The sequence below is a fragment of the Zootoca vivipara genome, chromosome 2 (genome assembly GCF_963506605.1).
Source record: "Zootoca vivipara chromosome 2, rZooViv1.1, whole genome shotgun sequence".
Lineage (NCBI taxonomy): Eukaryota > Metazoa > Chordata > Lepidosauria > Squamata > Lacertidae > Zootoca > Zootoca vivipara.
In genome coordinates this window covers 97,139,541-97,152,442 of record NC_083277.1, presented here as the reverse complement: position 1 = coordinate 97,152,442, position 12,902 = coordinate 97,139,541, and the positions used below count along the sequence as shown (strand labels likewise).

The 12,902-nt window shown below is 40.6% G+C and overlaps 1 protein-coding gene across 1 annotated transcript in view; it reads right to left on the bottom strand.

The window, feature by feature from the left end:
* The window catches only part of RPTOR (regulatory associated protein of MTOR complex 1), a 321,297-nt gene that overhangs the window by 268,056 nt on the left and 40,339 nt on the right, over positions 1 to 12,902 (bottom strand). Inside the window, exon 3 of the mRNA XM_035104148.2 lies at positions 9,533 to 9,615. Coding sequence (XP_034960039.1) covers positions 9,533 to 9,615 — 83 coding nt within the window. The remainder of the gene's footprint in view (positions 1 to 9,532; positions 9,616 to 12,902) is intronic.

The following is a 12,902-nucleotide window of genomic DNA, read 5'->3' as shown; positions in this document are numbered from 1 at the left end:
TAGAATCATTCAGTTAAAATATTTTGGATAATGAGGAGTAAAAATGAAATTGGAGATGGGTGAAATCATCAACCAAAAGCAGGGGGGAACTAATTTCATACAAATTTAATGAGCATATGCTGCAAAGTACTTCACACCAGATTCTGAATTATGTAAACTGTGTGCCATCCAGCCTACAATTTTGCCTTTGGCTACAGGACCTCATTTGCAGTTTGTCACAAATACATAAACAACACGAACTAGGCAAAAGCTCAGAGTCCAGGGGAAAAGGAAGCCAGGAAGTAACCATTACAACTAGAGTCAGGGATGATATTTGGCTCCCTGTCAATGACCCTGGGAAAGATCTAAAGCAGGGAAGCTTTTGTTGATGGTTCAATGCTAAAACTGCCAAAATATGGAAGGAGGAGCTAATGTTTTTTGGAACAAGGCGCTCTAACTCAATTCCAACTGGCTGCAGAGAAAATGCTGGTGTTCTCTAAAGCCAGAATACTGGAAATGAAACACTGGCATGTAAAAGCTCACAACTGTACCAAACAGCCCCTGTGCTTCATTTCCCATGTGACTCCATTGCTCCAGGAGTACCTTTCATGGAAAAGAGACTCAGCTGACCCATCGATGCCTTCTAAAGCATCCTCTCTTATTGCACTAGACCGTTTATAGATGGAGGGGCATACGGGAGCAAGAATTGTTGTCACACTTTTGTAAACAATTACACTGTTGCAATACTGGAAATAAATCAGCAAGTTCCCAGTTCCTCAGATAAATCAGTGTCTCAATTCCTCAGACACAATGGTTTTCAGAAAATGTAACCAAACTGCTGTGTACAGACAATTTACAACAGCACTGACAAAAATATGTTGAAGCAAAAAAGAGCTTAATCTGTTAAAATTAAGATATGTTATTTTATTCATTATTTCTAACATTTGGCTATTCTAGCATTTAGAGGGACAAGAGCAATTAATTACAAACATTAATTAGGCAATGGTGAAGAGAATATACAAAATTTGTATCAATTTACCCAAAAAGCAAACTGGGTAAACCAAAATTTTATCTAAGAGTAAGCCCCACTTCAATGGAGCTTCCAAGTATACAGGATTTAAAAGACTACTACCAGAAGGCTACAAACATAGAAGCACTTATATATAATGCACATGAATCTTTGCCTTGATGTAGCGGACTGCTATGTTCATCATCTGGTCAATGAATACAATCCACAGTCCAGTGAAACAAGCAGCAAAAAATATACAACAGATGCTAATGGATCATGAGTGCATCCAAAAAATATTTATTATAGAAACAAGGCAGACATGTGGCTTGGAATGGACTTCACCGAAATTGGCAAAAGCCAAAAATAAAGCTTCATCAACAGCCTCTGTTGATTAGTGGTTTATTTCTATGAAAGGAATAATGGGACTAGAGTCCACCTGGAAGCCCTGGCCTCTAAAATGAAGGAGATGTTGCTACAGTTTATCTCAAGGAACACAGAAATGCTGAAATGTAAATTGGTGTGTGTACAATATTCTGCAATTCAAGGATGTGCTACACCTCAATCCATCCATCTACTTTTAAGGGAGACTGGAAAGACATAAAACACAATGCAATCAGATACCTAATTTGAAGGCTGAGATCAGAGTGAAACAAGCTACATATATTGAAAACAAAATTAATCAAAGTGTGAACCCCTGAGCAACCTCTGCACTCATTTCAAAGAAGAGGGAGAGAGACAAAATGTAAAATATATTGTAATGCTACAATTACAATCTAGACTCCACCCCACCTAGGGAGCTGCTGCAGATATAAACACAAGCATACAAAAGTAGTACCGTATTTTTGTCCAGATTCAAAGTCCACACGAAGGGACTTGCTTCTGAAAAATATACTGGTTTCCAAACATTTATATATTGCTTTTCAGATACAAACAGCCTCTCAACAATGCTTACTGTAGTATTACAAATGTTACTGTCAGGGCAGAGGTCAAACTAGGTAGTTGGACTAGAGAAAGGTATATTTGGGGGGGAAATGTTACGCCTTGATAACATCTATTTAGAAAACAAATTGTCTTCTGTTTATATTTTGTGAGCTTTAGGGGCACTGGTCCATCATAAGGAAGGAGTCTTAAGGGTGATTACTAACTGTGGGTTAAACCACAGAGCCTAGGCCTCGCCGATCATAAGGTCGGCGGTTCGAATCCCCACGATGGGGTGAGCTCCCATTGCTCGGTCCCAGCTCCTGCCAACCTAGCAGTTCGAAAGCACCTCAAAGTTCAAGTAGATAAATAGGTACCGCTACAGCAGGAAAGTAAACAGCATTTCCGTGTGCTGCTCTGTTTCGCCAGAAGCGGCTTTGGCATGCTGGCCACATGACCTGGAAGCTGTACGCCGGCTCCCTTGGCCAATAACGTGAGATGAGCGCTGCAACCCCAGAGTCGGTCACGACTGGACCTAATGGTCAGGGGTCCCTTTACCTTTAAGGTCTAGTTCCCACAAGATGACATGCTAAAACTAGGCACCACCACCCTACACGGGTCGCCACAAAATAAATAAATAACTTGATTGGCATTCCCTTGCTTGGGCTGTTGCTCAAAATGAGTGAGGAAAGGCATACTGGTCACTGCCTGAACAAGGGAAGGTGGCTCCAGTCAAGGGAAGGCTGGGGTTTGACCAGGAGGCATGAGTCTGAGTTTAGATGGCACACTAAAGCAAACCTTGGCTTAGCTCTTCACAGCACAGCAGCAAAAAGATTACAGAGGTTGCAAGCTCCTCTCCAGAAGCCTGAATACTCACACATTTGCATTAAGCCAAAGTTTGGCTTAGAGTGGCCTACCACAATCAAGGCTGTCAGGTATTAGTGCCCCTTCGTGGCAACAAGTACCGTATTCCTAAATAATCTCTCATCTTCATTCTCGTGTGTGTGTGTGTGTGTGTGTGTGTGTGTCGCATTAAAGTATTTCTCATGCTTGATTGCAGAACTCTAATTTGTTGGAACTTTGTAAGCCTCTATACTTGCTTCCCAATAAAAAAATAATTTGAACCTTGCATGAAATGGCTTACTTAACTGCATGATTCTGTAGATGAAACTGGTTCTAGTGTTTTTCACCCTTGTAGCACAAGAATTTATACAGCTGTGAAACACGAAAAAGTATTTAATTTTTAGAAAACCTGTAAGTAGTTACAAACTAAAGAGGCATACCATTCAAGCATGGAGCAGAGTTGGTTTTGGAAACTGTCAACATTGTTTCTCAGATTCCCTTCAAAATTAGTTTCTAAAATCTTTGCATTTACCCAAGCAGATATTTCAACTAATGCGTTTACTGAACAAATCCTGTAAGCAAAATTGCATTAAACGTTGAAGCCTCATTACTCCACATCTTATTGGATAACTATTCCAATGAAGCTCATACACTCAGTAGCAATTTTCCAATAATCAATACTTGTCATCCATTCATGATAAACTATTTCCAAGCTCTGTCGCTAGGCTGGTTATTTCAGTGCCCTGGCATGCGGTTCTCTTCAGCCTTATTGACCATTTAAGCAAGTGGGGGTGGGGTGGGGGAATCACAACCAAAGTAGGTCTATTAGTATTTACAGCAAAGGTCTAAGAGATTCAATCATTCTCCTATTGTTTTATTGCAGATAGCCCAGCAACTTCTCTTTATTACTGCAGGAAAAACTCAAAAGCTGGCTGAATGCAATCAAGTAGTACGTGTTCAGCTTTGCAATGTTTCAAAGGGCAGTGATTTACCGCTACAAACCAAGTATCTTGCACACAAAACATCTGAGCTCGGTAATTGCCTCATGTTTTGTACAAACTATACAAGGCAGCATGAGGTCTGCCCACACGCAGAGTACCTGCTGCTACCCGAAGCCAACTCCCCTCCCCAGCCCACCCTCTTCCCCCAATTCCATGGACTCTGTCATTAAACAGCAGAGAGACTCGTTTGTTTTCGTTGTGCCCTGAGGTTTTACTATACCTTAGGTTCCACATGCTGTGTTAAAGTCTCATGTCAGCCAGCCAATAGGCTGTGTTCCACGGGATTCATTATTCTTGTTACTGCTGAAAAGAGAAGGGCTCTGGAATGGCACGTAGCATGGATACTAGAAACTGCATGACTCATCAGTATGTGCAATAATGTGGTATCGTTGCAATTTTACTCGTAAAAAAACCATTGTGGCCTTTCATGCTCGCATAAATGTTACCACTAAGGAAATCAACAATCTTACAACAAAGATACTTACAGAAATCACGTTAACTAGCTATATATTTGTCCAAATATGCCAGCAGAATTTGCCAGGTCTGCTGCATCTGGACAGAAAGAATTTGAGTGGAAGTGAGAAGGTAACAACCCTTTCCTTTTATCTTCAATACTTCCATTATATCCAACAAGAGCGTTTCAAATCTGAAGAAACCAACATTTTATTATGGTTTATCTTCTTATGCAAACAAGTATGTCACTGATACATGGTTATGCAATCAAGCCTGTATTTAAACCGAATCTCCCCTTGAATTCACATTGTTTTTTTAAAAAAGTTATTGGTTTGGTTGTTTTTAACCTAGTGGCTTATTCAGTTCTGCTTTCCTTTTTTATCACTATAAAACAATCTCACACATGTCTACTCAAAAGTATGCCCCACCGAGTTCAGTGGGGTGCACTTCCAGGGAAGTATGTATGAGTCTGCAGCCTCTAGCAACTTTCCAAACTCATCAAAACAAAAACTAATTATACAGTGGCTCGTCTTGCTTTGACATTCTTGTTCTCTTATTTCCTACCTTATTTCTTGGGGGGGGGGGGAGGCCATCAGAAAATGATAAGAACTGTGAAGAGTGGTTAGTTCTTATGTTTAAAATACAGATAAATAAAAAAGAACCTTCAGAAACTTAAAAAATCCAAAACTGAGCCATAACTGAACAATTTCAAAACAATTACAGTAAACAAGTTATCATGCTGAAAAAAGGAAATGCCAGTATGAAGAATTAACTAGGACTTGACTAAAAGAGGGTACTTTTGGCAAAATATTTCAGTAGCAGCAAAAGGCATCCAACCTGTGATTGGGGGTGGCGGGGTGCTACAAAGGGGGACAAAAGGGAATGGCAATGCTGTTTCAAGAAGCATTGCTCATGCTCTCAATTGGCCATGTGTCACTACCATGTAGGCAAACCTGAATGTATGGCACCACTTATATCCTCACCACATGATCCCACAAACTATTATTTGCAGGAGTTGACTGACCTGGTTTAAAATAAAATGGTGCTAAAATAGCAACTAATGGGGGAATAAATAGGCGGGAATATTTTTGTCCTCCCTAAAGGCACTACTTTTGGGTATCAAAATAGGTGAACTGTTTGATACAGTTGAAGATTTCACTTATAGGGCAGTCCATTTTTAATCTCTTCAAAAGAAAACATATTAGTTCAGCTCACTGATTTTGAATCAACACATTTTGTCAATAAACACACTAAATTTCCTGTAGCTTCTTTAGAGTTTGAGTTTTATTCTAACAAAATGCATACTTGGCCAGCAGAATGTCAGAAAAATGCTGCTAGGCCTTTATGCTGACTTTTTAATATAACATTTATATTAATGTTCACACCCCAGAAAGATTAATCTCCTTTGTTCCATTTTCTTTCTGTTGGCAGGACAACTGATAAATATCTTGGAAAAAATCATCTGGTGTCACTACTGTATTTACATCCACAAATGGAAGGCAGACACAGAGGAGACAGCAAATATTTTAGAAAGCATGCTATAAGCAGTCATAGAGTCTTGCTGTGGTACAATTTGGACCTGTGCTGTTTATTTTCTCGGCGCTTATTTTTAAGGTTATTTTTCATGGTTTTATTTACATTTCAGCTTGTATTTTGATGAGCTTGTTTTTATTGTTAGCTGCCTTGAGCAGCATTCTGTTGGAAAGGCGGGACATAATTATTCTTAATAAACAATTAGGTGGTTGGCCCCTGATGCCAATCCTGCAATTATCTAAATTTAAAACTGCTACAAACTGATGCAGGTGCCAATGGAAGCATAAGTCACTGTTCCCTAAACACAGGATTTAATTCTAAATAAGCAGCAGAAAAGAAACAAGCAAATGTACACAATCATGCCAATATAATGCAAATTTAATTTGCAGATTCCTTAGTTATCCCGATAACATTCTCTCCTAAGTTATGATCCAGAGTGGTTCCTGGCTCAGGATCTTTTTAATATGAAGATTTAATTACAGTAACAAGACAGCAGCTACTGAGAGTGCTCAAAACACGACACATGCAAGTTTGCCCTTGGAAGTTACCCAAAATTTGTGCTCACCAGCAGGAGTAGTGTAGTCTTACTAGCAACAACACTCTGAGTTTCTTCTTCCTCTTCTTCTTCTTTGGTGATCACCCGTAGCCGAGTAAGATTCTGTTCCATAAACACGGTTTTAATAATGAGTCCATAAGTGACTGTGGAGGCCAATTCTGGATCCACACATCCTTCCACAGTGGGGACATTGGTTTCCGGGTGGGAGCTGATCACAATGTGGATTTGCCAAGCATGCCCTCTTCTTAGCACGTTTATCTCTTGTGTCCTGAGCGAGTGTCTTCAAAGCCCATATGACACCTTTGGTAAAGGCTGTTCTCCAATTGGAGCACTTGCAGGCAAGTGTTTCCCAATTGTTGGTGTTTATACTACATTTTTTAAGATTTGCCTTGAGACAGTCTTTAAATCTCTTTTGTTGAACACCAACATCACACTTTCCATTTTTAAGTTCAGAATAGAGTAGTTGCTTTGGAAGATGATAATCAGGGATCCACACAACATGACCAGTCCAACGAAGCTGATGTTGAAGAATCATTGCTTCAACACTGGTGATCTTTGATTCTTCCAGTACACTGGTATTAGTTCACCTGTCTTCCTAAGTGATGTGTAAAATTTGTCGTAGACACCATTGATGGAATCTTTCAAGGAGTTGGAGATGGCGTTTATAAGTGGTCCATGTTTCACAAGCATATAGTAAGGTTGGTAGTACAATAGCTTTGTAAACAAGCATTTTGGTTTCCCTGTGAATGTCCTGGTCCTCAAACACTCATAGTCTGGGAAACAAGTTCCTACTTTCCTTCGCAGACCTAGGCTAGAAAGGGCATGGTAAGGACAGGGTGTTCATCCCTGTTGTGTTGAGATTCTCTGAAGTCAATGCATGGTCAAAGAGAGCCCTCATTCCTCACCAGGCTGTGGTCAAAGTACTGTAAAACCGAGTTTATCAACCCTGCTACACAAGATCCTTTTCAACTAGAGAAGCCAAGTTACATGCAAAGCTAATGCCCGTAGCTCTCTCCCCTGACTTTAGCACACTTCTGAAGCAATTCACATCCCACACTTTAATATTCACACCACCACAAGGATATTAAATCCATATTTAAATCTGTTCTGATAACTAATCAGCTTCAACAAAGATTTTATTCTGAACTGCTCAGAAAGAGATGCTGCCTCTGTCTACTCTGAGCTCATGTTACCAAAGAAAACGTTTGCTGTGGCAATTTATTATCCTTATTGATTTTATAAATTATACGGGAACAAATAAATTAATGATGAAACAGCCACCTGTCTCTGTGTAACCAATTTCACTTTAAAGTAGAATGACTAGGAATAAATTTACCTAAGGGTATTGCTATAGCCAGGACAAGCTAGTTATCATTCGAGCTCCCCGCTTGGGAAAGGAAAAGAATACTAAGAAGATTTTCAAAATTCCGGAGCATACCCTACAGCTGTCCACTGATCAAGATTTCAAGCAGAGAAGATTGCTATCTGTATTTGCACATGTGACAATAATACTGTAAGTTCATCAGAATAGGAACACAGGAGTTCTCTTGACAATCAACAATGCATGTGAAATCCAAAACACAGTTACTGATCAAAATACTGAAGATGAAAAATGGAGGAATAAAAAATAGCCTTGGAGTTTGAAATGTTTGTGAGATTATAGATAATATTCCTACCCCTTTTTATTATTGTATACTTTTCTTGTAGTTATTTTTCTTGTATATTTTATTGTTACATTTGTTTCATAAATATTTTTAAAAGAAAAGAAAAATAGTCTACCAAATCTTATGCAACTGGCAGAAAAATACACAAAGCACGTGGAAACTTCTGGCTCTAGAATATGCACACACAGAATTACGGTAGGTTCAACAGTAAAATGGCTTTAAACCTAAGCCAAGTTTAGAAGCAACATCAAACCACAGTTTGGCATTGTATTCACAAGCCTGGATTGAACCGACCTCTCACACAATCCTTTAGCCTTCCTCAAACATGGAGATGCCCTATTCATTTTCTTGATTTGAGCAAACTATATTTAACTGTTTAATCCCATTTGGACATGGGTTACAAACCATACTTTCATGGTTCAGATAAAAGAGCAAACTATGGTTTCCCTCAAACCAGGAAAAGAATTCATGAACTGCCACACACAAAAGAGCGGAAAGAAGAGAGCCAAAGACATACTCCAGTTTTGTGCCCAACAGGGGCGTCCCCAGATGGAACTCAGGTTACAAGGGTGTTCAAAGGATTGATGGTCCTTGTGACCATTGTGTACATCAGTTCTCATAGCTACTGAAGCCTTGTGCCTGAACCACCACTATGTGTGATAAAGCACAGCACACATTCCATATACAGAAAGTATTGTGTCGTCTTAATTGTGCAAAGGAATTTTGTACCAAATGTACCAAAGCCAGAAAAATGATATAGACAGAGCATGTGAAGTCTGCTCACATCTTCCATCCCCAATATGTGGTCACAGTACTTAAAGAGTGACTGTGCCCCCTGAATATTTATGAACAGAATTACTTGAAATGATTATTTCTTACAAAAATGGAATGTGCCCGCTTCAGACATATAATGTTTATGGAGCACAACAACCAAAAAATTGAACTGGGTGACAATCTTTCCATATGAGAAGACGTTTGTAGGTAGCAGATGCCCACATGGGTACAACAATTTTAAGCTCACTGAGCATGGTTTTGCTACCATAATTAAAACTGCCAAAGCCATGGGGGCTTTACACAAATTGCTACTTCCATGGAAAGAAGCTAGTGTGATCCCTGTTTTTGGCAATTACCATACCATAAATCTAAAGGCTAACAAACAGTCATAAACAGCATAGTTGAACCGGTCAAGATTGCAGAAATTCACCAAAAAACTGATGGTGCAGAAAAGACCCCAACCTACACGGAAACTAACTACTGAATTCCAACTACTCAGAAAGTTATACCAATGGGAGCCATGTGGAATATAAATGGTAGTATAAAAATCTTGACTGAAAATTATTCCTGTTTCAAAGTACATTCACCCAACCAAAGCCTAATAGCTTTTGAGAACTTGCAAGATTCTATGCACACGAATGGACAGACAAGTTATGAATATTGGCAAGTCATTAAGTTATATAAGGGATGGTCCATACTCCAAGCTGAAACCAGGGTTTTTTCATGTAGTACAAGTAGTACACACAGTTGATTGGAAAAAAGGAGGCATAGAACTCCTCTCTAACACAAAAATCATACTTACCCTTGGTTGCCAGTTTTCATACTGTTTCTGCAGATTTGCACCAATAGTTTCCAAAGCTTTCTGTGGCCCCATTGACAGAGGATCTAAAACACATAAAAGAGTCATGAGACTTTTGATCAGCTCCTCAAGAATATTCACATAATTTCTAATTCTGTATGGAGGGAAGGGTATTTGAATACAGATTATAGCTCATGACATTACTTTGCACCAACCTTGTGCAATCTCCAAGGATGTAACATAGCAAACCAGGCAATTTGCAAAAGTTCTGGATAAAAGGCCCTGGAGCATGAGATAGCTGCTTCCTTTAGGACACTAATAGAAAGGGAGCTTGGTGTAAAGACACTAACATGCTTAGCATTTCCACCAGTTTTGCCCTGTCCCAGCCAACTGAAGAAGTCTACCTTAAAACAGAGGTAATCAACCCAGCAAGGTGCCATGGCAGCCATGAAAGCTTACTTAAATAAAAACAAGTATATAGCCCCTCCCCCTCCCCCCGCACGTTACAGGGTAAAATGTGCAGGTACCTTCTAAGTGATTTCTGTGAAATGAGATTATGATGTGGCCACCTTGTATATTTTTCATGGTACTATTATTAGACAGCAACAACGTGTGTGTGTGTTTGTGTGTGTGTGTGTGTTCTCCACAATCCGGAACAGCAGGTTATAGCTGTCTTCCCATGGTAAGCATAAAGTTGTCAAGGTGGCTGTCTCCCTAATTTCCATCGAGCTCAGCTCAAAAAGAAGATTTTTCACAGATAAAAAGCTAATGCCCGTAATCACACAGCAGTGCTCTCCGCTTAAAACTTTTGAAAAGCTGTATTTGAGGTTCTGGGTTTAGTGCAGTGAGATATAGGAAATTATATTTCAGCACTATAGCTTCAGAACATCAGGATTTTGATAGGCATGACGATTACCAACAAAAGGAATTAGCTTTTTTATTCTAGTAGCTGATTTATTTATTTTCAAAATAAGGAAAGAACAGATAGTATAGGTAAATAGCAAGTGCTTTTCCAAGACCAAATCAAAATATTCCAAAAGACGCACAAAGAAAAAGTAATCCCTTCAGCTGCTCTGCTCATCTTTTATCAAAACAGAGGTTTCTGGAGAAGTATGTGGTCAGTTGTAATCAAGGCTAGTGCAGTTCAAACACAGAATTGAGTATCAGAGTAGAATTTAGTATTCTGAACATTTATGGATCCCACTTTTCAATAAAGGAACAAAAAAGGTTATCAACACAGTTATGGAGAAAAACTGGTGAACTGGGGAGGAAGTAATGATTTCCAGTACAGTAATGCAATTCCTCAGACTTCTGCAATCAACTTGTTGCCCTCCAGATGCTGTTAACTCCCAACTTGCATCAGCCTCAGCCAGCACCATCAATTGCCAATGAGACAACAGATACAGTCATTTCCAGATGTTGCTAATGTAAGCCAAAGGGAATCCAGCTGCTTGTATTCACTCATGTGTTGAGCCCTAAGGTAAAGATAAAGGGACCCCTGACTGTTGGGTCCAGTTGCGGACGATTCTGGGGTTGCGACGCTCATCTCGCGTTATTGACCGAGGGAGCCGGCGTACAGCCGTGGTCATGTGGTCAGCATGACTAAGCCGCTTCTGGTGAACCAGAGCAGCGCACGGAAACGCCGTTTGCAAGTCAATGACCAGCCCCCCGTGTGGAGTAAATAAGACACAAGGAGATGTGATTTTAGGTTAATGGGCAAAATAAGGCCACAACTTTATTGGTTACGGCATGTGAGTGGTATTGGCTTAGGCACTGGACAGGAACGCGACAGATGACTCCACCCTGACTGGTGTGGAGTCACTTTAGGGTTAACAAACAGTGGGAGGAGCTTGTTGATGCAAATACAACTGGAAGCTTCCCCCGAAGTCACCGGGGGCCGTGCCATGGCCCTAACCCCATCAGGGCATCAAACAGGATCCACGACCGCCAGATCCCTTTAACGGGATACCCAAAGGAGGTAGGTGATGGCCACAACCTGCCCTCCGACACAGAACACAGATACATCACATATTGAATAATCCAATGCCTAACCGCCAATACCAAAAGTTGTGACGAATTGCTATGAGGTAGGTGAAAAAACCAAGAGGCCGGTGCCAATTTGCCACATGGATAAAAATGACTCCTACCAGGCCCCTTGGGCAACCAAGGCGACCAACCCAAGTCCATAGCATGGTCAAAGCAAAGCAAAGCCTAAAGGGATGGAGGGCAGGAGATCTGATGCAAGCAGGAAGCAGGGTAAGGAAACTCCCACCGCTTAAATGCAGGCAGACTCCGCCCCCCCCAGCAAGCACTATTGGCCGGCTGAGGGGCTTAACGTAGTGGCTGGGCGGTGCTAACGCAGGGGGCTGAACACGCCCCCCTGCAAGCACGGGAAATGGCTCCTGCTCGCAACCCCTCCCCTCTGGGAAGGAGAGGTCTTACCTTCCTGCCGGAGCAGTACCTATTTATCTACTTGCACTTTGATGTGCTTTTGAACTGCTGATCGCAAGCCCTAGGCTCTGTGGTTTAACCGACAGCACCACCTGCGTCCCATGTGTGTTGAGCCCTAGCTTTGCCTATATTAAAGGAACAGGCTTCCCCATGGGGGGGGGGGAGATTGCCCCACAACACTCAAAACCAACATGAAAAGTTCTCACCTATTTTAAAGCAGAAGATGGGTAAGCTAGCATTTTGTCTCCTGATACTCAGAATACACAATTCAGACAAAAGCTTACATCTCCCCACTTAACTGCCTGTATCTTCCTCAGAAGGCCCGTCTCATTCTTTAAGAACTGAGCTAAAAGCATCCTTCCAATACAGTACCATGCTTTTTGCAAAGCTAGGGCTGAAAAACTGGACCGTTTCCAAATTACTCCCTGAAGCACCAAGATTAATTTGTAAAAAATGCATGCAAAAAGAGACTAATGAATTACAGTGGAAGTCTACCTAGGGAAGAATCATGTCCTTGTGGAATGCTAAAGGAACATTTGCATGCTTAATGGAAGCCACCTGACACTATGGACAAAAAGAACAAATCTAGTATCGACTGGTGAAGCAATAGCTCTAAGGTGAAAAGAACTAAGAATGGGTTAGACATTTTCCCTATTCAGATTTTTTTAAAAAAAAATACTATAAAGAATTCTTGCTTTCTGAAGTCAATGCTTTTAAAGCTGACTTTGGACTGGACACAAATAAGGTACCTTCAGAAAGATAACACACAAAACAGTAACCTACACAATCAGCACAATGCTCAACTGAGCCAATCTCATTCTTCATGAAAACATTTTTCATCCATAAATGCAGCAGCTTAATACTCTATACAGTTTAATACTGTATCTCCCAATCACCAGCATGGTTTCTAAATGCAGTCCCA